We start from the raw sequence: 26,893 nt of genomic DNA on the forward strand, positions 1-26,893 counted from the left end.
CTGCCCACTATTTCTTTGGTGACTGTACCAATTTGTATGGCGGGATTTCCTTTCTCTCCAAATCCTCTCCAATACTGGTAACCTGTTGTCTTTTTTTTTTTTCCTAGGTTTTTTTTTTTTCTTTTTAAGATTTTATTTATTCCTAAGAGGGAGAGAGAGGCAGAGGTTGAAGTAGGCTCCCTGCAGAGCAGAGAGCCTGATTGGCACTCCATCTCAGAAACTCTGGGATCATGACCTGAGCCAAAGGCAGATGCTTAACCGACTGAGCCACCCAGGTGCCCTATTTTCAGGTTTTAAAAATTTTTATTTGTAAATTAAAAATGGTGCATTGCAATAATTAAAATCATTTGAACAAAAAAAATGGCCCTGTGATTAAACCCTATAAATCCTGTTTTAAGCCTGTGAGATGTCTTGAATCACTTGGTTTTTACTCTAGATTTCACTGTTTTCCCACCCAGCATCTTCCTTCACCAACTTGCAAGTTCTATTCCTTTCCTGCCAGCCAGCTGGCAGATGGGAGTGGCAGACCCAGCCTTCCCTTGTCAGTGTAGTCTTTTAAACTTGATCCAACCTCTTTGCATGTTACAAAGTTACACAGCTAAAAGAAGTAAAATAAAGTAATGCTCATAAATGTATAGTGCATGTTGGCAGCATGTGTCCTACTATGATGCTCATGCTTGCTTCTCCTGTTCATTTGTTTCTCCTGTTTTTCTACCTTCTTTGATACTGATGTATTGAATTTCTCAGTCTCAGCCATATCACGTTTGTCAGACATGGTTGCAGAGGAGGCAGAGTGTGGTGCACAAGCAAGTGAAGTCTGGGCAGTAGCTGTGCTGGGTCTGTTGTCTTTTTGATAATGGCCATCCTAACAGATGTCGGCTGGTATCTCATCATTTTGATTTACATTTCCCTTATTAGTATCGGGCATCTTTTCATGTGTCTGTTGACCATCTGTATGTCTTCTTTGAAAACTGTCCATTTCCTCTGCCCATTTTTTAATCGAATTGTTTGCTGAGTTGAATGAATTCTTCATATGGTTGAGATATTAATCCCTTATCAGATATATTATTTGCATATATTTTCTCCCATTCAGTTCATTACCTTTTCATTTGTTGAGAGTTTCCCTTGCTGTGCAGAAGCTTTTTAGTTTGAGGTAGACCCACTTGTTTATTTTGCTTTTGAAATCTGATCCAACAAACTATTGCCAAGATTGCTGTTAAGGAGCTTACCTGGCTGTGTTTCCTTTAGAAACTTTATGGCTTCAGGTCTTCCATTCAAGTCTGCAATCCATTTTAAGTTGATTTTGTGGATGAGAAAGGAGTCCAGTTTTATTCTTTTGCATATGGCTGTCCACTTTCCCAGCACCATTTATTGAAGAAACTGTCCTTTCCTTGTATATTCTTGGCTCCTTTGCCAAAAATTAATTGATTGTTAACTCATAGGTTTATTCCTGGGCTCTCATTTTAGTTCCACTGATTTACAAATCTGTTTTTTGTGTTGTTGCCATATTGTTTTGATTACCTTAGTTTTATAATAGAGCTTGAACTTAGGAAGTGTGACGCCCCCGGCTTTGTTCTTAAGATTGCTTTGGCTATTCAGGGTCATCTAGGTGTTAGGATTATTTTTTCTACATGTTAGGATTATTTTTTCTACATGTGTATAATACATTACTCGACTTCTGATAGAAATTGCATTGAATCTGAAGATTGCTTTGAGTAGTGTGTACTTTTTAACAATACTGCTTTTTGCAGTCCTTAAGTGTGAAATATCTTTTCACTATTTGTGTCTTCAGTTTCTTTCATCAGTGTTTTATAGTTTTCAGGGTATAGATTTTCCTTCTCTTCGATTAAATTTATTCATAGGTATTCTTTTTGATAGAGTTAAAAATGGTAATTCTTAAAATCAGATAATGTGACATCTAAATTGTTTGCTTTTCCTAAATAGTTTCCACTAGTTCTTCCCCTTTCCCAATAACTTTTAGAATCAGCTTTTCAATTTTACAAAAAGATTTTCCTGGGATTTTGATGGTGATTTTATTGTATTACCAATTTGGGGAGAATTGACCTTTTAACAATATTGAATCTTTCAGTCCATTAACGTGATACATCTTTTCATTTATTTAGGTCTATTTCTTTTTTTTTTTTTTTTTTAAGATTTTATTTATTTGACAGAGATGCACAGTGAGAGAGGAGATATAAGCAGGGGAAGTGGGAGAGGGAGAAGTAGGTTCCCATAGAGCAGGGAGCCCAATGTGGGGCTTGATCCCAGGACGCTGGGATCATGACCCGAGCTGAAGTTAGATGCTTAATGACTGAGCCATCCAGATGCCCCTATTTAAGTTTTTTCAGAAGTATTTTGTAGTTGAAATGTACATGTGCTTCACATGTTTTGGTGTTCTGTGTCCTCTGAAAATCCACATATTGAAACATTAAACCTAATAGCTCAGAATGTCACTGTATTTGGAGATAGGACCTTAAAAAGTGGTTAAGTTAATATGAGGCCATTAGAGTGGGTCCTGATGCAGTCAGTGTGGCATCTTCATGAGAAGTAGAAATTCAGACACAGAAAAAGACACCAGAGATGCACATGTACAGAGAAAACCCCATGGCGGGAGTAGGAGTGCAGCAAGGAGGAAGACATCTGCAAGCCTAGGAGAGCGGCCTCAGTCAAAACAAATGATGCCAACACCTTGATCTTGAGCTTCTTATCTTTCTGAACTGTGAGAAAATAAATTTCTGTTGTTTAATACCCCCAGTCTATGGAATTTTGTTATGGCAGCCCTTGAAAACTAATACAGGTTTTGGACCAGAAAGTGAGGTGGTGATGTAACAAATATGTTGTAGTAGGTTTAGCACTGGATAATAAGTAGAATGTGAAAGGGGGTTTTCAGGCAAGGTTATCCTTGTGATAAAGTGGGAGAGAACTTGGCTGAATTGTTTTCTAGTGTAGAAGTTGTAGGTGATGAATTTGGATATTTAGTTGAGATTTCTAAGTAAACTGTTCAAGACATGGTCTTATTTTTTCCTAATTGCTTAGAGTAAAATGCAAGAAAAGATATTTTTAAGAAGGATATGTTAAATTAGTAACAGAACTTAAAGATTTGGAAAGTGCTTAGCCTGTCCATATTGCAAAAAATGGAGAATTGTGTTAGAGAGAAAACCAGGGGTATTTGCACAAACACTTGATAAAGACATGTGACTCATGGCTTTAATCCATTATCTCACCGAAGCCAGGAATAGAGATGGGGCTCTACCAGCTGAAGTACTACCAGCTTAGACTAAAGAGGGCAGAGTTAGGACAAAATGAAGAAAATCCCTTGTAGTTCTGGGATACTACAGGGTAGGACAGTAGGCCATCCAGCTGGGAATGTGCTTTATTCTTCAGTAAAAGGGAAAAGAATAATCTTGAAAGCTAGTCTGAGATCCACAGTGGTGCCATTACCAACATGGGCTCAACAGGTATGGGTTTTGGGGGCTAAAGTTCCCTCCTGGATTTCTAAAATGGTTCCACTTTCTTGGTTTCAGTGGGTCATTCCGCTATGTGGCAGGAGTGTATTAATCTTATCTTTTTTTTTTTTTAATTAAAAGGTTTTTAAAATTTATTTGACAGGCAGAGATCACAAGTAGGCAGAGAAGCAGGTGGCTCGGTGGGGGGTGGGAAGCCTGATGTGGGGCTTGATCCTGGGATCCTGGCCTGAGCCAAAGGCAGAGGCTTTAACCCACTGAGCCACCCAAGCACCCCTAGCCTTATCTTATTAGGTATGATAATAGCTGTCAGTTTTTCCATCTTATTTCCTAGATTGAGGGAGGTATTCTTTTATTCCTAGTTAGCTAATAGTTTTATTTGTATCAGGAATATTTGTAGCATTTTATGGAATGCTTTTGCTGTATCGGTTGTAATCATACAGTTTTCTTCTTTATTCTTTTAATATGATAGATTACGTTGATTCTTGAATGTTGAACTAGCCTTGCATTCCTAATGTAAGCCTCATTTGTTCATGATATATTATCCTTTTAGTACAGTGTTGGATTTATTTGCTAATTTTTTGTTAAGGATTTTTGGATTTATGGTCATACATGATCATGGTTTCTACTTATTAGGTGTTGCATATGATATCAGAGAAAGTCCAGCCTTGTCAAATGAATTGGAAAAAGTTTCCTTCTCTGACTTTACAAGATATTTTGTAAAGAGTAGATACTGTTTCTATCTTAAATACTAGTGAAGCCATCTGTGCATAGAGTTTCTTTATTGAAAGACTTTGAAATTGTTTCGTTTTTGCTGGACCGTATCTGTTTATTCTTGCATAAGCTTTGTAAGATTTTCTCTGTCAAGGAATTGGTTTCATCCAAGGTGTTGAATATGTGGAAGTAAGGTTGTTCCTAACCTTCAGATGACTTTAGGATCCATAAGGATATCTCATTCATTTATTAGCTAGCTCTTTTCAGATCCAGAATTTCTCCTTGAGTTCTTCTTAAAATTTCTCTCTTCAATAATGTTTTCTTTTTTCTTTTTTAAGATTTTATTTATTTGTCACAGCAAAAGTGGGGGGAGCAGCAAAGGGATCAGGAGAAGCAGGCCCCTACTGAGCAGGAACTGAATGCAGGGCTGATTTGTAGGACTCCATCCCAGGACCCTGGAATCATGACCTGAAGCCAAAGACAGGCATTAACTGACTGAGCCACCCTCATTTCTATTTGTTATGACATCATTGTTGGAATTTCCTTTAGCTCTTTCTCCATGGTCCTTTTTAGCATTCTGAGCATATTTGAGGCATTAAAAAAAAGTCTTTTTTAGTAAGTCTAGCGCCTTACTTCCTCCTGAACTGTGCTTGCTAATTTTATCTCTGTTATAGGCCGTTCTTATGTGTTTCTTTGCATAGATTGTCATGTTTTGTAATCAGACAAAGAAATTATGAGAAAACTATAAACGTGTATGCTCATTAGCATAGATAAAAAAAATCCTTAAAAAATACTACAGCCAAATAGTATGATATATTATAATCAAATATATTTACCTTATGAAAACAAAAATGACTCACCAGTCAGGGTTATTAATCATATTCATGGAATAAAGGAGAAAAAGTTATGATCATCTCAATAAATGAGGAAAAAGTATTGACAAAACCCAACAATTATTGATGGTAAAAACTTCTTTAAACAATTTGAGAGAGAGAGAACACAAGCGGAGAAGAGGGAGAGGTAGAGAGAAGCAGACTCCTCCTGACCAGAGAACTTGACTGTGGGCTTGTTCCCAGGACCATAGGATGTTTAACCCCCTGGGCCACCCAGGTGCCCTGATGATAAAAACTCTTAAATTGGGAATAGAAGAGTTTCTTCCTCATAAAGGACATACAGGAAAATCCTGTAGCTAATACTGTTTTTAATTTGAAAAAGACGCGGATGCTTTCCCTGTAAGATCTAGAATAGTTCAAGAATACCTTTTCTCACCACCTCTATTCAAGTTGATAGTGAATGTTCTAGTTTCTGCAAAGAAATCAAGAGAAAGACAGGATTAGGAAGAAAAAGTAAAACTGTCTTTATTTGCAGATGAAATGATCATTTATGCAGAAAGCCCTAAGGAATGTAGAAAAATATCACTAAAAATAGCAAGTTTGCAAGATACTTTATCAATGTAAATAATTGTTTCTAAAAGTGAAAAATATTCCATTCATAACAACATTAAAAAGGACTGAATACTTAAGAAAAAATTAACAATAGAAGTACAAGACCTGTAAACCTTAAACTGCAGAACATTTCTGTAAACAAAGAAAACCTAAACATTGGAATGATATGCATAATCAAAGGAGTGAAGGCCTGACCTCATGGAGTTGGCAGTCTTCAAACTCTCTAATTTCTCACCACCTTAATCAGAATATGGAAGATTTCTCTTCTGGAAATTAACAAGCTAATTATGAAAGTATATACAGTAATGTAAAGGACACATATTAGCCAAAACAATTTATTATTTTTAATGTGAATTCCAGCATAGTTAACATAGTTAACATAACATAACATAGTTAACATACACAATGTATGCTGTGTATGTTAACATAACATACATAAACATAGTTAACATACATAGTTTACATTCATTTCAGGTGTACAATACAGTGATTCAGCACTTCCCTATATTACTTTGTGTTCTTCAAGATAAGTGTACTCTTAACCCCTTTCATCTATTTCAAAGCCACCCTTGCCATTATAACCATCTGTTTGTCCTCTGTAAATAAAAGTCAGTTTTTTGGTTTGTCTCTCTCTTTTCCTTTGTTTGTTTCTTAAATTCCTCATGGGAGTGAAATTACGTGGTATTTCTTTCTCTGGCTTATTTCACTTAGGACCGTACTCTCTAGATCCATCCATCTTGTTGCAAATGGCAAGATTTCATTCTTCTTTATAGTTGAATAATACTGTATTGCCCATACATACCACATCTTTATCCATTCATCTATTGATGGAAACTTAGGTTGCCTTTATAATTCTAGCCAAAACAATTTTAGATAAGAATAATATTCGAGGTTTTCTAATATTTGATTTCAAGGTTTATTTTATAGCTATTTTATTAAAGTGGTTTGTTTGGTATGGGAATAGACACATAGATCAATGAAGTAGAATAAACCTTGGATATAAATGTACACTATAATACATGGTTAAGATATATTTGATATCATAAAAAGATGCCAACCGAAATAAGTGGGGGAAATGTATTAGTTCTTTCAAAAAATGATTTTGAAATAACTAGATTTCTGGAGTTGTTATATAATCTGGAGACATGTTCAAGGATGCTTATGGTAGCACTATGAGTAAAAGCAAAAAATCTGTAAATAATACAAATATTTATCAACAGTGTAGTGGGCAAATAAGTATTGCAAATATGCAGTATAGTAAGGTAGTGAGAATGAGCGATCAATTATGTGTAAAATTTAAACATTGTTTTGTAGAAGAATGTCTTAGAATATTTAAGATACTCCTTTTTGGTACAGTTTAGAAAGAAACAGGATAAAGAATGTTAAAGAATGTTAGAGAATTATTAGTAGGACATAAAAATAAGTAAATTAAAGTGAAGTTGTGATCAGTTGTAGGGAATATAATCGAGGAGAATCACATGAGATGCTTCTAGGTATGGTATACTGCTGCTTAGAATGTTTTTCTTAGTTTTTGGTCTGGGTAGAAGATTCAGGTATGTCTTATTATTTTATCACATTGCGTTTTATGTTTTTATGTGCTATATTTCTCCAAGCAGTAAAAAAGTCAATTTAATGAAATGTTTTTCAAAAAATGAAAAGTAAAACTGAGAACTTCATATCTCTGTAGGTTTAAAATATTGGGATTGGTTATTTCCTGTGAATGTCCTGATAGGTTTTCTTATTTAGTGAGACACTGAGTTAACATTGTATCTAAGATCTTTTCCTACTTGAAGCCTGTCAACAAGAAAATTAATATAATAGTTCTGTGATTTTTATTTAGCCTTGAAATTGTAAAACCACTTCTTGAAATCTATATTTTAAAATTTACTTTCCTAATTCAGACTGGATTTTTTTTCTTAGTTCAAAGTGGGTTTTTTTTTTTTATTATCAAAACTGTCTTAGGACTTTGAATAAAAATCTTTGTGTTAATTAACAGTGAATTACTTTTCTTCCAGATGCAAAGGTCCACCTCTGTGGGAACAACACAGATTTCACAGAAAATGCTTCCTTTCTTGGAACTTCCATGTGTTGATGATGGTAAAATGAAACTGGTTTAGGAAGTTTTCTGAACTAAAGTGTATTATGAATATAATTTTCATTTTGAGACTATATTAAAAAATTGCAGGCAATAGCAGATATGTATATGTTTTCCAGAAATTTACACTAAAATTCCTTTAAGATAATAGAAGTGGGATATTCCTTAAAGTCGCTTTTGCAGCAAGAATTTTTTGGTAAATAAAAGTAAATCTCATGATCTCACAAAATCGACTAGTAAATTAATCTTCTTTGTCTTTCTTTGAGCTAGGAGCCCCTATGAAATGCTATGGATTATATAATTTATAATGTTGCTTAGTTATTTGGGGAATCTTGTCATAGTAAAATTTTAGTTTTATTTTTATATTTTCCTCTTACATTATTAAACAACAAAAAAAAGTCAGGCCTTAATACCTACATTCACATGTGAAAAGTGGTAAATATTTTGACACCAGATACCTGCTTTCTGTGGCCACATTGGAAAGAATTTTTTTAAGCCTATTTTTTTTTTTTTAAGATTTTATTTATTTGTCAGAGAGAGAGCGAGCGAGAGCGAGCACAGGCAGACAGAGTGGAAGGCAGAGTCAGAGGGAGAAGCAGGCTCCCTGCAGAGCAAGGAGCCTGATGTGGGACTCGATCCCAGGACGCTGGGATCATGACCTGAGCTGAAGGCAGCGGCTTAACCAACTGAGCCACCCAGGCGTCCCCAAAGCCTATTTTTAAGGCCTTAAAAATTGCTTAATCTTAAGTAGCTGAAGTTACCATGTCAATCTTCAGTTTTCTAGAGAACATTTTTCTTTCTGTGTGGGTAAGGGGCGGGAAGGAAATGTTTGTGAGATCTTCTGCCCTAAATTCAGTTTTTGGTCATTAGGGATATATACTTCAGGTAGTTTTAGTTTCCTTTAAATCTTCTTTTAATGATTTTACTAGTTTTGGAGTTGTTTTTAGTAGCAAATTCTAGAAATCTATTGTATATATATGTGTGTATACATACACAGACACACATACGCACACACGCACATACACATATCCATGAATGAAACCGTGATTGATCGCCATTTCTTCATCCAAACCTCAGGGTCTGCTTTGTGCTTTTAATATTGCAGACTTTGTAACTCAGCCCTATTTTTGTTACCCAGGTAGAACAAGCAAATTAGTATATTACTTTGAAAATTCATGTTGCATATAATCATTGGCATTGGCATTTGCTATAAACTTTTCTTTTGCAGGGCACCTGGGTGACTCAGTCAGTTGAGCATCCAACTTTGATTTCAGCTCAGATCATGACCTCAGGGTCTTGAACTATTTAGATTGCTAATGTATTAGTATTCATATTTATCTCAGAAAAATTATAAAAATGTTATTAAGTCAGTCATTTTGATTATTGACTTAAATAATGTTCTACAATATTTAGATTCAGAGGAAGAATTTTTCGATGCACCGTGTAGTCCCTTGGATGAACCTCCTCAATCTCCCTCTGAACTTCAAAGTTATCAGCCGAAGAAGTTTCAAAAGCTGTATTGTTCAAAAAATATGATTCAGTGTAAAATAAGATTTGAAGTGCCAGAGGTATGTACCATGGTGAAATTAATACGGCTTTAAATTGTCATTGCTGCTATTCACCGTATTTATATTGTCTCTTTACTAACATGTACTCCTGTTTCATCCAGTTTAAGCTGAATCCAAATGTTGCTCGGTGATTTTTCCTTTCTTTTCTCTGAAGATTAATTTTCTTAATCACAGATTAGAGGTTTAGATCATATGTTATGGTTATTATACATATTTATTAAAAATAGTTTGTACAACATAATTGTATATGTATGTGTGATATAAAATCTTTCCTAAATTTTAAGTACAGATCATATAAATACCTTATATCTCCATTTATAGCCACCATCTACATAAATAATTTTTTATTTTGGTAGTGGTAGTTTCTTTTTTCTTTTTTCTCTAGGTTTTGATTCAGTTTTATCACCTTGTTGGAGATTGTGAACTACCTGTGGTAGAGGTTGATGTTTTAGGGTTGGGCACAGATGTGGAATTTAGAACATTTGATTTGAAAGCGAATGCCTTTTTGAAAGAGTTCTGCCTAAAATGCCCAGAATACTTTGGTAAGCATCTCAATTTTCTTAAAGTAATAAACTTTTATTGTTTGACTCCCTACTAGAGAGTTTAAAATTCTCTAGGCTTTAAATCAGTACATTTATTAAAACATCCTCAAAGAAATACTATATTATGAATTGGTTGTCTATTTTTATCTTTTACTTGGAAATCTATAAAGGTAGATCAAAGACAAAATGAAGATTCCTTTTCATAAAGGAAAATAAAATAGACCTGGTTTAATTTTAAATCTAACTCAATACTACAATGCTGGATTAGTTTCCTATTGATAATGTAACAATTTACCACAGACTGAGTGTCTTCCAACCACAAAAATTTGTTATCTGTTATTCTGTTAGTCAGAAATTTGACGTAAGTCTTAACAGGTAAAAATCAAGGTGCCAATTAGAGTTCCTATATGGAGAATCTAGGGGAAGATCCATTTCCTCGCTTATTCAGTTGTTTCCAAAACTCATTTCTGTGTGGTGTAAGTCTGCTTCCTGCTACTAACAGGTAAGGACTGGCCTTAACCCCCACAGGCCTAAGTCCTTGCATTGGGTTCTCTATATCTCAGAACCAGTACAGGGTGATAGATCCTTCTCATGTTGTCATCTCTGATCTCAGTCCAAGCTAATTTCCTCTTTACCTAATTGCCTTTGCAAAGACCCTTTTGCTATATAAGGTAACATATTCTCAGGTTTAGGCAGACATAACATGGATGTCCTTGGGTCTCAGGGCACAACATTATTTTGTCTACTATAAACATTTTATGTCCCATAATCAGAATGGATATATTTTATTATACCTTGGATAGTATATCCATTTACTTTGTTAGGCATTTAGGAGAGGGTATTATGTATATTCCTTTATATTTTGGGGTTTATTCTTGTAAGACTATTGTTGGAATGATTTAGATAATTTGTTTCTAATGTGAATGCCTTTATTTCTTTTTCTGACCTAATTGCTCTGGCTAGGAACTTCCAGTACTATGTTGAATAAAAGTGACAAGAGTAGGCACCCATGTCTTATTCCTGATTTAGAATAAAAGCTTCCAACTTTTACCATTGCATCGGATGTTAGCTATGGGCCTGTTATATGTGGTCTTTACTACGTTGAGGAATGTTCCCTCTCTACCCACTTTGTTGAAAGTTTTTATGTAATTGGATGTTGAATTTTATCAAATGCTTTTCTTCATCCATTGAGATCATAATATTTTTATACTTCATTTTGTTAACACAGGCTATCACATTGATAGGTTTGTGGATGTTGAACCATCCTTGGAATGTAAGTAAGCAGGAACCATCCTGCTTACTTATGGTGTATGATCCTTTCAGTGTATTGTTGAATTTATTGTGCTTATATTTTGTTGAGGATTTTTGCATCTATGTTCATCTAAAATCAATTGGCCTGTGTCTGGATTTGGTACTAGGGTAGAGCTTGACTTGTAAATGAGTTTGTCTTTCTTCCTATTTTTCAGAAACATTTCATTAAGCTTAGTATTCTTCATTTAATATTTGGGAGTATTCATCAGTAAAGCTGTCTGGTCCTGGACTTTTGTTTTTTGGGAGGCTTTTGATTACTGATTCAATTTCTTTCTTTCTTTTTTTTTTTTTAAAGATTTTATTTATTTATTCGACAGAGAGAAATCACAAGTAGATGGAGAGGCAGGCAGAGAGAGAGATAGGGAAGCAGGCTCCCTGCTGAGCAGAGAGCCCGATGCGGGCCTCGATCCCAGGACCCTGAGATCAAGACCCGAGCCGAAGGCAGCGGCTTAACCCACTGAGCCACCCAGGCGCCCACTGATTCAATTTCTTTATAAATAATTGGTCTATGTGTGTTTTTTATTTCTTGAAAGGTTATATGTTTCTAGGAATTTATCCACTTCTTTTTATTTTTCTTAATTATTTTCATTCATGCAATTTTTTCTGTAAATTTGAAATTAATTCCAAATAAAAAGTTAACTATACAATGCTTTACTTCCTGAGCTCAGTTATATATATATATATATATATATATACACACACATATATATGTTTTAATATTAAGTTAAATATTAAAAGTTTATATGTTTAATATTGTAATCTAAACCAGATTTCTTTTTTTTTTATTCAAACCTATACTTTATTTTTTAACTTTGAAACCTGTCTTCATTTTTTTTTATTATGTTACATTAGTCACTATACAGTGCATCATTAGTTTTTGATGTAAAGCTCCCTGATTCATTGCATATAACACCGAGTGCTCAGTGCAATACATGCTGTCTTTAATACTCATCACCAGGCTAACCCATCCACGAACCCTCCTCCCCTCTAAAACCCTCAGTTTTTGTTTCTCAATGACCTTTTGTATTTATTTGGTTATTAATTGTAATGTCTCCTTTCTCATGCCTGATTTTATTTAAGCCCACCTTTTTTTTTCTTGGTGAATCTAGCTAAGGGTTTGTGCATTTTGCTATCTTTGAAAGGATCCAGCTCTTAGTTATACTGACCTTTTCACCTTTTTTTTTTTTTAGTTTCTATTGCCTTTATTTCTGCTCTGATATGTTATTTCTTTCTAATTTGGTATTTCAGTTCTTTTTCTAGTTCTTTGAGGTATAAAGTTAGATTGTTTGAGTTTGTTTCAAGAGGTAGGCGTTGCTGTTCTTTGCCCTCTTAGAAATACTTTTGTTGCATTTCATAAATTTTGGTATATCGTATTTATGTTCTTATTGGTCCAAGGTATTTTTAATATTTTTTCTTTTGATTTCTTTGTTGACTGGTAAAAATTGTCAATATCTGCAGTAATTCTTTGTAGATCTTTGTAAAACTGTCACTATTTGCAGGTGACATGATATTATATATAGGAAACCTTAAGGATTCCACCAAGATGCTCTTAGATCTAATCAGTAAATTCAGTGATGTTGTTGGATAGCAAAATACACAATTCTTTTGGGTTTCTATACACTATGAGAGGGAGAAGTTAAGAAAACAATCCAACAATTTGCAATTCCATCAAAAAAATAAAATGCATAAGAATAAAATTAAGGAAGTGAAAGACCTATATACTGAAAATTATAAGAGTGATGAAAAAAAATCAAGACAAATAGGTAGTCTGTGCTTATGGATTGGATTAATTAACATGGTAAAGTGTTCATGTTATCCAAAGCAAATCTACAAATTCAATGCAATCCCTATCTAAATTTCAATGACATTTTGCACAGAAATAGAAAAAACTCTAAATTGATTCTAGGAAAACTGGGAAGCCATATGCAAAACAATGAAACTGGACTATGACTACTATCTTACATAATCCACAAAAATTAAAATGAAATAAAGGCTTAATGGAAGGCCTGAAACCAGAAAACTCCTGGAATTAAATATAGGCAGTAAGTGCCTTTACCTTAGTCTTGTGTTGATTATTTGGGTCTGATTCCAGATGCAAAGAAAAGAATAAACAAGTAGGACTACATTAGACCAAAAATCTTCTGCATAGGTAAGGAAGCCATGAACCAATTGAACCATTCCTACTGAATGGGAGAAGATGCATGCAAATCACAAATCTGATCAATGGTTAATACCTAAAATATGTAAAGAATTTCTGCAACTCAATAAGCAGAAAACCAATTCAATTAAAAAAAAAAAGGGCAGAGGGTCTGAATAGACATTTTCCCCCCAAACATTAAGGTGGTTAACAGGTATATGAAAAGGTGCTGATATCACTATTTATTGGGGGAACTGCTGTTTGAAACCACAATGAGATATGACCTCATACATATCAGAGTGGGTATCATCAAAAAGACAAGAACTAACAAGTGTGGGTGAAGCTATGGAGAAAAGGAAACCCTTGTGTACTATTGTAAGTGTAAATTAGTGCAAACATTATAGAAGACAGTGTGTACGTTCCTCAAAAATTAAAAGTAGAATATCATATGATCTAACAATTCCACTTCTAGGTATTTTCCCAAAGAAAATGAAAACACTAGCTTGAAAAGATAAATGTACTCCATGTTCATTGCAGCACTGTTTGTAATAGCCAAGATGTGGGAACAGCCTAAGCGCAATCAATGAGTGAACACCTAAAAGATGGGAAATCTTTATTCACACATATAAAAAAACACACAACAGAATTCTATTCAGCCATAAAAAAGAATGAAATCTTGCCATTTGTGACAACATTCATGGACCTTGAGAACATTATGCTAAGTGAAATAAGTCAGAGAAAGATACCATCTGATCTGACTTATATGTGGAATATTAAAAAAAAAAAAATCCAAGCTGATAGGTAAATAGAAGATTGGTGATTGCCAGAGGCAGGGGGCAGGGAAAGTTCAGTAGGCATGGGTGAAGGGGATCCAAGAGATAGGAAAAAATTTCCAGTTATAAATCAGGAGGATATAAAGTATAACATAGTGGTTATAGTTAACATACCAAATTGCTTATTTGAAAGCTACTGATAGTAAATCTTGAAAGTCCTCATCACAAGGAAAAATAAAATTGTAGCTATGTTTGAGGACAGATATTTAACTAGATAATTGTGATGCTCATTTCTTAATATATACAAATATTGAATCATTCTGTTTTTATACCTGAAGCTAATACGTTATGTATGACTTAATTTAAAAAAAGAGAACTGATATAGTAGGTTAATTTTTAATTTTCTAAAGCTTTTCTTATAACAGAAGAACATTGTATATGATTTGAAATGACATTAAAAAATATTAGTTAACTATTTTTGGAGCAATTTTTTATTTACAGTGCGGTTGAGCAGTTTAGGTATAGGGATTTCCCTCTGTACTTTCACGTGCATAACCTCTCCCATTATAACATCCGCCACCAGAGGAGGACACTTGTTGCAGGTCATGTACATTGACACAGTACACCCCATGTCCATAGTTTATGTTAGGGTTCATCTTAGTGCTATGAATTCAAAGGGTTTTGGACACATGTATAATGACATGTATGGAGCATTGTATTACCATGTGCAGTGGTTCCAGTGCTTTAAAAATCTTCTGTATTCCACCTCTTCATCCTTTCCTGTCCTGCTGCTCCTCCTGGCAACCACTGAGTTTTTTTACTGTATCTATAGTTTATCCTTTTCCTGGAATGTCATGTAGCTGGGATCATACTATATACAGCCTTTCAGAATGACTTTTTTCAGTTAGTAATATGTATTTATTTCTCTATCTTCTCATTACTCAACAGCTTACTTCTTAGTACTGAATAATGTTTCATTGTATGTTGTACCACAGTTTGTTTTTCCATTCACCTACTGAAGGACGTCTTGGTTGTACACAGGTTTTGAGAGTTCTGAATAAAGGTTCAATAAACGTCTGTATGAAGGTTTTTGTGTGGGCATAACTTTTCAACTGCTTTGGTAAATACCAAAGAACATCACTGTTGGGTTATATGAGAATAATACATTTAGTTTTGTGAGGAACAATCAGGCTGTCTTCAAGGGGTCTATACCTTTTAGCATTCTCATCAGCAATGACTGAGAGTTCCTGTTGCTTCATATTCTCCTCACTAATATTTGATGTTTGTCTCTTTGATTTTGAGCATCCCAATAAGGTATGAAGTGGTATCTCATTGGTTTTTTAAAATTTGCATTTCCTTGATGATCTGTATAGATCATCTTTTTCATATGCTGATTTGGCTTCTGTAGATCTTCTTTGGTGAGTTGTTTGTTAAGGTATTTGGTCTGTTGTTTCAGTGGTGTTTGTTTATTTCTTGAGTATAAGAGTTCTTTGTATATTTTGTATAACAAAATATATGTGTCTTTTGCAAATATTTTCTAATCTGTGGCTGGTCTTTTCATTTTATTAGCATTTTTCTTCACAGAACAGGATTTTTAATTTTAACGAACTCCAAGTTACGAGATTTTTTTTTTTTTTCCATGGATCCTCTTGGCTTGCCTCTAAAGAGTTATTATCAAATGAGGGTATCTAGATATTCTCTTAGGTTATCTTCTTGAAGTCTTCTAGTTCTGCATTTTACATTTAGATCTGTGGTCCATTTTGAGTTGATTTTTGTAAAGGGTATAATCCCTGTGTAGCTACTTTTTTTTTTTCTCCCTCCTGTGGGTATCCGTTTTTTCCATCATCAAAACTGTATAAGTGATAATGTAAGTGGTATTGTGTTTTCAATTCCAAATTCTCCTTTGCCAGTTTGGGTATATAGGAAAGCCTTTGACTTGTTAATTAACCTTGTATCTTACAACCTTGATTTAATGGCTTATTGGTTCTATTGAGGGTTTTTTGTTGTTGCTTCTTCCACAGTTTTTACACAGATGATCATGTCATGTGTGAACAAAGTTTTATGTCTTGTTTTGCAAAAATAAGAGAAATACCTTTAATTCTTAAAGTTTTTGCAGACACAGTAATGATACTGAAAAATCAGTAAAAAGGAAAGGGCATCTTACCTTGTTCTTAGCGTGAAAACCTCGAGTTTCTCACAGTTAAGTATGTAGTTAGCTGCAGGTTTTTAGAAGATAATCTTTATCAAGTTAGGAAGTCCTTTATTCCTAGTTTACTGAGAGTTTTTATCATGAATGGTTGTTGGATATTGTCATATGCTTTTTCTGCATCTGTTTAAATGATCATATTGTTTTTTCCTCTGTAGCCTATAGATGTCATAGAGTACATCAGTTGATTTTCAAATGTTGAGCCAGTCTTGCAGTTTGGGATAAATTTTACTTGGTCATGGAACACATTTCTTTTTACACTTGGTTGGAATCAGTTCTGTGTGTGTGTGTGTGTGTGTGTGTGTGTGTGTGTAGTAGCTGTTGTATCTGTGTTAATGAGGGTTACTTGCCTGCAGTTTACCTATTTTTTTTTTTTTTTTTGGAATGCCTTTGTGTTTGTTTTGGTATTAGGGTAATTCTGACTTAGTAGAATGAGTTAGCAAGTACTCCTTCTGTTTGTGTCCTCTGAAAGGGGTTGTATAGAATTGGTAAAATTTTCCTTAAAGGTTAATTAGGATTCACCACTGAACCCATCTGGGCATGGTGCTTTCTTTTCTGGAAGGTTATTAGTTATTGACTTGATTCCTGTAATAGATATGAACCTATTTAGATTTTCTGTCCTTGTGAAAATTTGTCAGATTGTATCTGTTTCAAAGAATTGGTACATTTCATTAGGTTATCACCTTTGTGGACATAATTGTTCATAGTATTCTTTTAACTATCCTTTTGATGTTACCATTATTTCTCCTCTCTTATTTCTAATATTAGTAATCTATGTCCTCCTTTTTTCTTAGTTAACCTGAATAAAGGCCTATCAATTTTTTTGATCTTTTCAAAGAAATTTTTTGGTTTCCTTAATTTTTCTCATGATTTTTTTTCAGTTTCCTTGATTTTTATATACTTTTTATTATTTCTTTTGCTTACTTTGGATTTATTTTGCTCTTTTTTTCTAGTTTTCTAAGGTGAAAGCTTTGAAGTTATTGATTTATATCTTATTTTCTAACATATACATTCAATGTTATATATCCTTCTAAGCAGTGCTTTTACTATATATAGCCCACAACTTTTGTTAAGGTCTGTGTTCATACTTACTTTTTTTTTTTTTTAAGATTTTATTTATTTGACAGAAAGAGATCACAAGTAGGCAGAGAGGCAGACAAAGAGAGAGGCAGGGAAGCAGGCTTCCTGCTGAGCAGAGAGCCTGATGCTGAGCAGAGAGCCTGATGCGGGCTCGGGCTGGATCCCAGGACCCTGAGATCATGACCTGAGCTGAAGGCAGAGGCTTTAACCCATTGAGCCACCCAGGCGCCCCCATACTTACTTCTAATGTTTTTAAATTTCTTTTGAGATTTCTTCTTTTACCCATGTATTATTAAAAGTGTTTGTTCTCCAAATATTTTGGAATTTTCCAGCTATATTTCTTAATGATTTGTAGTTCCATTGATTTTTTTACTTTTTAAAATTCAATAAGGTGTGCTTTATGGCCCAGAATGTGGCCTATCTTGCTGATTAGTCCATGGGAGCACAAGAAGATGTATTCTGCTGTTTGTTGTTGGATGGAGTAGTCTATAGATATCCATTATATCCCATTGACTAATGGTGTTATTATCAAGTTCAACTATGTCCTTACTGATATTTTTGTCTGCTGGATCTGTCCATTTCTGATGGGGGATATTGAAGTTTTTAACTATGACAGTGGATTCGTCTGTTTCTCCTTTCAGTACTCAGTGTTTTGTTTTGCCTCACATACTTTGACGCTTGGTTGTTAAGATGCATACAACTTAAGGATAGTTGTGTATTCATGGAGAATTGACCCCTTTATCATTATATAATACCTTTCATTATCCCTTACAGTTTTTCTTGCTTTGGAGTCTGCTCTTTCTGAAAATTAACGTAGCTATCTCTGCTTTCTTTTTATTAGTATTTACCTGCAGTATTTTTCTCCATCCGTTTGCTTTCAGTGTATATGTGTCTTTATATTTAAAGTGTGTGTGTTATTTATTCATTTGTGAGAGAGAGCACACAAGCAGGGAGATAGGTAGGAGTAGAGGCAGAGGGAGAGGGGAAGCAGGCTTCCCGCTGAGCCAGCCAGGAGCCTGATGTTTGCCTCAATCCCAGGACCTGGAGATCATGACCTGAGCCAAAGGCAGATGCCTAACCCTTTGAGCCACCCAGGCACCCCTTAAAGTATGTTTGTTTGTTTGTTTGTTTGTTTCTTTGTTTCTTTCTTTCTTCCTTCCTTCCTTTCTTTCTTTTAAGATTTTATTTATTTGTTTGACAGAGATCACAAGTAGGCAGAGAGGTAGACAGAGAGAAAAGAGGAGGTAGGCTCCCTGCTGAGCAGAGAGCCCGATGCGGGACTCGATCCCAGAACCCTGAGATCATGACCCAAGCCGAAGGCAGTGGCTTAACCCTTTGAGCCACCCAGGCGCCCCTTAAAGTGTGTTTCTTATAGACAGTATATAGTTGGGTCTTGTTTCTTTTGGTCCACTGTGGCAATCTGCATTTTTTAATTGATGTACTTAGACCATTGATGTCCAAAGGGATTATTAATATAAGCTGGCTTTAAAAAAAATTAAAGGTAGTAGTGCTTTCCATTTATTTTTGAGACCATGTAAATCTGGATTAATTGACGGGCTCACTTCATAGGGTGTATATGGCTTTTGATCTCAGGGTTGTGAGTTCAAACCCCCTGATGGTGTAGAGCTCACTTTTAAAAAAATGTATTCTGCTTACATGTGTATAAAAGCACTCTGGCTGTCATAGAATCTGATGTTCTTTTGATGATTAGCTTCTTAATGTTTGTAAGTGAATCAAGTTTTAAATGGAAGCTATTTTGTAAAATACTTTAAACTCATGTCGGATTTTTTTCCTCCAGTAGATTGAGGGACTCAATATGAGGGAATCACAGAACTAAACTAAACATAAAAATTTATCCCAGCTACTATTTATGGGAATTAAGAAAGGCAGAGAATATGCTTATCTCAAGATTTAAGAGGGCCATCCTCTCTGGGAACTCACTCACAGGCAAAGCTGTCAGTTAACTACTATCCTGAAAACCGCCCTCCCTTTTTTGAGCCCTGGATTGAATATGGTCTTGGTATTTAGAAAAGTAAATTAAGTATTGCTATCTGGAAGCTTAATCATTGGATATGACTTACACATTTCAGTTCCATATTTACACTTGTTCTGTGGCCCTTGAGAACTTGAGTGTGGTCGACTTCATTATGATTATCTTCTGCTGAGAAAACCAGTATACACAACAGATACAGAGTTTTAACTTTATTATGCTTTTTAGCATCAAGAAACCGTTTGCTCCTGTGATTGGAAAGAAAGTGAACCAATTTGATAGTGCTCTCCAGTAATCCAGAAGTATTATAGCCATTTTCAATTATACTTATTTTTTGTTTGTTTCCCAAGAGGGCAGGATAAGAAAACCCTAGCTTACAGAATACTGATACACAGTTGCCTCTGCACCTATTTCTGTAATATTTTTGCTTTTTTTTTTTTTTTTTTTAGTGGGAGTGGGAGGAAGTGAATAGCATAGTTTCTTGTAAATGATCAGTAAATAGTTCTGTGGATAAATAAATGTGTGAGAAAATTCAGGACCTTTTTTTACAGTTTGAAATGCAAGTAGCATCTGAAGTAGAAAGCTGGCTTAATAGCTAATGAAGTTTTAAATCTGGAAGATTCTGTGGAATATGTTGTATTTTTTTTCCTCAAAAGTATTATGATTGATTTGTAGTCCTTTCTTCCACTATCTAGATACTGATTTAGAATAGCCATAAATAATTTGGTGGTGATAGTTTTAAAGTCCTTATACAAAATGCTGTTTTATAGTAGTTTTCCTACTGTTTTCTGAAGTTTTGGTCAGAAGCAAGAATACAACTAGTAAATTATATGACAATGGAGTTTATTCTAATTTAAACTAATATACAGAAAACTTAGTTTCTTATCACATACCTGATCTGTCTTTTGAAAAATAATGGGCTTTCAGGGCATCGATGATTTTCTTTATAGGCATTTCTGTGACTCAAGGCCACAATTCTCTTCATGGCCTTTCATTGTTCATAATAATTACTCGCTTTTTTCTTTAACTGATTGCTGCTTTTTATTTTTAACCTTACTTCCGATCAAAATTTAGAAGGATAAGACTGTTTCACATTGTGGCATAGGAGATGGGTAGGAAATTGTGGGGAGAAATTACAGATTGAGAGTTTAAAATAAAGGAGGAGGGACCTCACTTGGGTAAGGTAGAATTCAAGGCCCAGAACTGATTCAGGAAATTCTTTTTTTATTATTGTTGCTGATATTTATTTTCCATTATTTTTATATGAAAGTAATTTTTAAAAATCATTTTTAGGTGCAAACAAGAAACCAATTTATTTGATTACAACACTGGATAATACTATGGAAGATCTGCTAACCTTGGAATATGTGAAGGTAAGTGCTTCCTTTGTATGGTAAATGTACTTCTGTAATGTAACTAAGTTTTAGAAGTTAGATTCAGCGTAATCTTCATGGTGATGTGTTTTCTAAACTTTAAGGCTTTCTTGTTATGTCATCCTAATAAATTTTAATTTATAAAAATATAAATAAAAATAAGCCTGTGTTCTAAGTAGAAATGACATGAAGTTTGGAGTTTTTTCCCCCCTCCATCAGATAACCCCAAAAACCCAAACCAAAACAAAAAAGAAGCCAAACCTAAAAACCGAGACTTTTTTTTAAGTCTCATTTTCTAAGAGAGAGAGGGAGCCTGCATTTGGAGCACGGGATGGGGGAGAGAGACAAAGAGAGGAGGAGAGAGAATCTCAAGCCGACTCCCCACTGAGTGTGGAGCCTGAAGCTGGGCTTGATCTCATGACCCTGAAATCATGACCTGAGTTGAAATCAAGAGTTGGAGGCTTAACTGACTGAGCCACCCAGGTGCGCCAAAATCCAAACCTTTTAATCTTTTTTTTTTTTTTTTTAAGATTTTATTTATTTATTTGACAGAGAGAGATCACAAGTAGGCAGAGAGGCAGGCAGAGAGAGAGAGGAGGAAGCAGACCCCCTGCTGAGCAGAGAGCCCAATGCGGGACTCGATCCCAGGACCCTGAGATCATGACCTGAGCCGAAGGCAACGGCTTAACCCACTGAGCCACCCAGGCGCCCCCAAACCTTTTAATCTTGATGGAATTTATTATGACATAATACAATTTCATTTGATTTGCCTGTTACCCGAAGTTTCCTCATTTTCCTGGTTTCAATGATTCTATTCCTTTTCTATTGATTTATAATACTCATTTCATCTTTCATTAAGTTTTTATATGTACTAGGGTTTACTTAAGCTTTATAGCATATTTTCATTGACCTATTTTTATGAAAGTGCCATATTAATTTAATAATTACTTTATCATAGGGCGCCTGGGTGGCACAGTCAGATAAGTGTTGGACTCTGTTTCGGCTCAAGTCATGTTCTCAGGGTCTTGAGATCAGGCCCCACATGGAGCTCCAGTCTCAGTGAGGAGTCTGCTCAGGTTTCTCTCTCCCTCTCCCCCTCCCCACCGTCACATGTGTTCTCTCTCTAAAATAAATAAATCTTAAAAAAAAAATACTTTATCATAATAGCGATGCTTAAAGAGTATTTTATTGCTTTTAAGACCATTTTTACTATTATTGATCTAGATATTTTAGGGGTTTTGTTTATGCATTAAATAGCTTTTATATGACAAAATCATTCTAGATCTAAAGATAATGCACTGTATTTGGACACTTGATAAACAATTCTGTCCCACAGAGGAAGAATAATGAAGGCCCTATGGAGTTGTAATGTCTTTCTGAGAAACTTGAACAGATTTGCTTTTTTTTCTCTTTGGATAGGCTGAAAAGAATCTACCCAACTTGAAAAGTGCTTACAACAATGCTCTGCAACTGATTAAGGTATGAGTGAATAATTATTTATTTTTTAATTAGATACGGTATTTCTAAGTAAATATATTATGAAAACTGTTTTATAACTAGAACTGTATGATCCTTGAAGATAAAAATGGAATATTATAAATTCTGTCTTTTATACCACAAACAATAGTTATTCTGAGCAGCAAACAAGTATTTATTGACCAATTACTAAAATCAGCTTTGTTCTTTAGGTGAATTTTTCCTCTTTGGATATTCATTTGCATACCGAAGCACTTCTGAATACAATAAATTATTTTAATAATATACTTCCACAATTGGAAGAAAAACCAGCCCCAGTGTCTGTTGCAGAGACTGAAGACAAAGGAGAGGTCATTAAAAAAATGTGTATGTTTAAAATTCAGCTTCAAAGTTTTTTACCGTGTGGATCAATAATTAGCCTTTGCTTTATTATTCATGCATAATATTGGCTTCAGAATTCTATTGCCTAGATTAATATCTAGAAAGATTATTATATACCAGGTAAATTTTAGAAAATGATACTTAAAGTGATTACCAGTTAAGAAAATGTGGCTTTTATTTGCCGTATTACTCTTTAGTCAAGATATTATGCAGTGCTAGGATTTGATTTGAATTAAAATCATGAATTTAATATCATAATTTTAGATTAGAAGAATGGAACTAAGAAAATTTGAATCATTTCAGAGTGTGTTTTTGAATGAAATATTTTTTAAGTAATGAGAAGTTGCAGGTTTGACAGTGAGAAGTATTACATCATAATCATTGTCTCTCAATTGATTTGTTATTTTATAACTATAATTTTTTAGTTTCAAATGATATTCTCATGTAGGAACGTTTTTGTTTTGTCTGATTAGTTTGGCCTTGTTTTTGTTAGGTTTGATTGTTTTTTTGTTTTTTTTTTAAGAATTCCTAATTAAGTAGGCAATATCTTGCTTGCTTTCAGTGGAATGGCAAATGAGATTTTCCTTTAGTATTTTTTTTTTTCTACTTCAGTTACTTTATAAGGGTGGTGAGGTAACTACTAAACTTTTTCCTTATGTTTTACAATTTTTTTTTTTGCAGCTTTAAAACTACCCAAGAACGAGGATATTATTACCTTGCAGATTTTAGCAGAATTATCTTGTTTACAGATCTTTATTCAAGATCAGAAACGTAACATTGCTGAAATTAAGATTGAAGGTAATGAAATTTGAGAAAAAATAAATTCAGAACTACTAAATGAAAGAAAGCCATCTAATCTTCCTTATATTCCCTTAGGGCTTGATTCTGAGATTATTATGAGGCCTGCTGCGACTGAAATTAATGCAAAGCTAAGGAATATAATTGTTTTGGATTCTGATAAGACAGCTGTGTACAAAAAGGTGTGAATTTGTTTCTATTACTTAGTAGTACCTCATTAAATATGCTTGTCCTTAAGCAGAGAAAGACAACTATCATATGATCTCCCTGATATGAGGACTTGGGGGCTTAAGTGGGTAGGAGAAGAATCAATGAAACAAGATGGGATTGGGAGGGAGACAAACCATAAGTGACTCTTAATCTCACAAAACAAACTGAGGGTTGCTGGGGGGAGGGGGGTTGGGAGAAGGGGGATGGGGTTATGGACATTGGGGAGGGTATGTACTTTGGTGAGTGCTGTGAAGTGTGTAAACCTGGCGATTCACAGACCTGTACCCCTGGGGATAAAAATACATGTTTATAAAAAAATAAAAAATCAAATAAAGTAAAAAAAAAAAAATAAAAACCCAAGGGTCCTAACAGAAAAAATAAAAAAATAAAAAATAAATAAATATGCTTGTCCTTAAACATTGATCATAGGTATAAATTAGTTATCAGAATTTAGTGATGTGGCTTATTAAGTGGATGGGTTTTGGAGTTTGGCATAATTGGGTTTGTATCTTAGCTCTGTTCCTTGGCAGTGAGTGACCTAAATTGAAATTGTTTCTTTTTTGTAAAATGAGGATTAAGAATCTCATAAATAAGTTTACATAATGCTCCTTAAACAGAGTTGGGGGCTGAGGAGGGGCAGTTAGTAAATTGCCTTTTTCATTTTTTTTTTTCCTTTTTGTTCTTACCTTCAAATACTGTGAACCTTGTGATGCATTTCAGCTTTCAACAGCAGAGGTTATGAAGTCAGACTGAACAGATAAGATTATTTTTTAAGTTTATTTTATGGGTGCTTATAGTGGTATAGTGGTTCACAGTTTTAACAGAATCCTTTGAACTGGAAGGCTAGTGGTCAAGGGGCAGGTATTAGTACTTTGTGTAAGATGGGTATGGTTCTTGGTCCAGAGACTGTTGTAGAGTTGGATGGCTAATTTTTGTACATTGGAGCCTCTAGGTAAGATGGTATATTTAAGAAAGTGAACAGAACATCAAATAGTAGGATTAGAAAAGGCTAAGTAAGGTGCCTCTTGAGTCACGAAGTTAGAGTCTGGGGTGTGAAAGGAAATAAATGAATAGGCTTAGGCAATAATACCAATGAAATACAGTGATGACCTGATTTTTATTGTAAATAAAAATTCTTACTCATTATATTTTCTTCTTATGGCTTACTAGCATGAGATAGCAAGAGTGCCAAACCATCAAATGTACATGGTCCATAGTAATAAGGAGCAAGAAATTTTCCAGAAGCCGTGGTTTTAATATGCTTCTATTGCTTTTATTTAAGAAAAAAACAAAGTACTAAAGCATTTAAGAACTACATTATCTGTTTTATTTTCCTTGTCTAGGAAGTAAAGCTCACATAAATAAACCCATCTACTAAAAGTCATATGAGTAGTTAGTAATAGAACTGATAATGTAGCCCAAGGCATTTACTTTTTTTCTTCTTAATTTTGCTACTAATGCATCTATAAGGTTAAAAAAAATCAATTTACAAAAAGCTACAAAATGAAAAGTTTCTTACTTCAGTCTTCTTGCACCATCCCCATTTTCCTCCATATTCCTTGACTTCGATTCCAGTGTACCTGATTTTTTAGATTTTTAAAGAAGATTTTACTTATTTATTTTAGAGTGAGAGCATGCAGGGGTGGGGAGGGGAGGCCAGGGAGCAGAAGTGGAGGGAGAGGGAAAGGAGAGAATCCCATGCAGACTTCATGGGCATGGAGCCCAGTGCAGGGCTTGATCTCATGACATTGAGATCACGACCTGAGCTGAAACTGAGTCTGATTAATGCTTAACTGACTGAGCCACCCAGGTACCCCTCCAATGTACGTGATTTTTAAATAAACTGCCTTGGTTTGGTAACATGGTTTGGAGCTATGTCAAAGAATTAGAAGGACAACATTTTGCCTCACATCAAAGCTTCCTAATTACTGTGCCATGACACACTATTGTGCCCTGAAGGGGGCATAATAATGTATTTAATAATGTATTTAACCCCTCAGCTTTTTGGGATATTGGGTAAAGGATACCTGGAGTTCTCAGATTATTTGAATTTTCCTTGACTCATCAGCCTCTATTTACCCTAGAACCATTGTGTTGGCAATTGTTATTTATGTGTGTCATAAACAATATGGAATAACATGGAATCTGAGAGGGATTCTAGCTGATGTAACATGCTTATGAAGTAAGATATCATTGTAAATTAGTTTCTTATATCTTTTTATAGAAGAGTGTTTTAAAAGTGAATGTCTACAAAAATTACCCACTTACTAATGCTTGTTAATTCTGAGTGGTATGTATTTCTAGTATATATTTTGTACATAAATACATATCTAGATGTATTTTCTAGTATGTATTTCTATCTGTCCAAAGGACTTTGGATGTAACAGTAGATGATCAGGCATGGATACAGTAATTTTATGGCCTTAAAAATTGAGAGTAATGGTTTTTTTTTTTTTTCCCATAGACCAGTTGGTTTCCTTTGAGAAAAGTATTAAAAATAAAAGTCTTACAGTCTGGATTCTAGGAGCTAAAATGGTTGAAGAATGTTGGGAACCTCACCTTTCAATTTACAGATTTTTACTAAAAATACACATTTTTAGTTTTATTTACCTGTTTCCTGCACCTGGTGTCTCCTCTGCCATATATCTTCTCTTCTCTAAACTCTGTCTTAAGCACATTTCTTTTCTTCACTTGGGCTTTACAGGGGCTGGGGAGGGAGCGGTGGGGGCAGTCACAGGGTCACTTGGGTGACTTGTGGAAAATATTTTGTTCTATTAACAATATTTGGAGTATTACAGTCAATAAAAGTTGTGAAGTCCCTCTTCTGAGGTAAATAATAAATATTAAATAATAGAAAATGGTATTAGGAAGTGATATGTGCTTTGAAAACCAATAAAGTAAGATAATATGATAGTGATTCTAATATTAGGATTATCAGGAAATCCCTTTCTGAGCATTCAAATGACATCTGAGTCAATTGTAGATGCGGAAAGAGCATTCCAGGTAGAGGAAATAGCAGCTCTACAGGGTTTGTGTCAGAAAGGTACTTGGCATATTTGGAAGGCTATAAAGGGCCTCAGTAACCCTTATATAGAATTCTTTTCTGGTTTCTTTTTTCCCTTTTAAACCCAGGCTTACTGTACATTTAGTAAAATTTACCCTTTTTAAGGGCATAGTTCCTGGGGTTTTTTTGAACCTACAGTTGTGTAACTTCCAACACCTTTAAGGATAATAGATATCTCTCCTCCCAAAAGTTACTCCTGCCCTTTTAGTTATCCCTTCTCCCCAGCCCACCATCTAGGATTCTGGTTTTTTTGTTCCTATAGTTTG

The 26,893-nt window shown here is 34.5% G+C and overlaps 1 protein-coding gene across 6 annotated transcripts in view; it reads left to right on the forward strand.

The window, feature by feature from the left end:
• The window catches only part of VPS13A (vacuolar protein sorting 13 homolog A), a 236,902-nt gene that overhangs the window by 93,319 nt on the left and 116,690 nt on the right, over positions 1–26,893 (forward strand). For all 6 annotated transcript variants that reach the window (XM_082694455.1, XM_082694452.1, XM_082694453.1 and 3 more), the window contains exons 24-31: positions 7,639–7,720; positions 9,132–9,286; positions 9,672–9,828; positions 20,619–20,698; positions 22,118–22,177; positions 22,387–22,540; positions 23,237–23,353; positions 23,432–23,535. In XM_082694455.1, coding sequence (XP_082550581.1) covers positions 7,639–7,720; positions 9,132–9,286; positions 9,672–9,828; positions 20,619–20,698; positions 22,118–22,177; positions 22,387–22,540; positions 23,237–23,353; positions 23,432–23,535 — 909 coding nt within the window. The remainder of the gene's footprint in view (positions 1–7,638; positions 7,721–9,131; positions 9,287–9,671; positions 9,829–20,618; positions 20,699–22,117; positions 22,178–22,386; positions 22,541–23,236; positions 23,354–23,431; positions 23,536–26,893) is intronic.

Source organism: Mustela nivalis (assembly GCF_964662115.1).
Source record: "Mustela nivalis genome assembly, chromosome: 13".
Taxonomy (NCBI): domain Eukaryota; kingdom Metazoa; phylum Chordata; class Mammalia; order Carnivora; family Mustelidae; genus Mustela; species Mustela nivalis.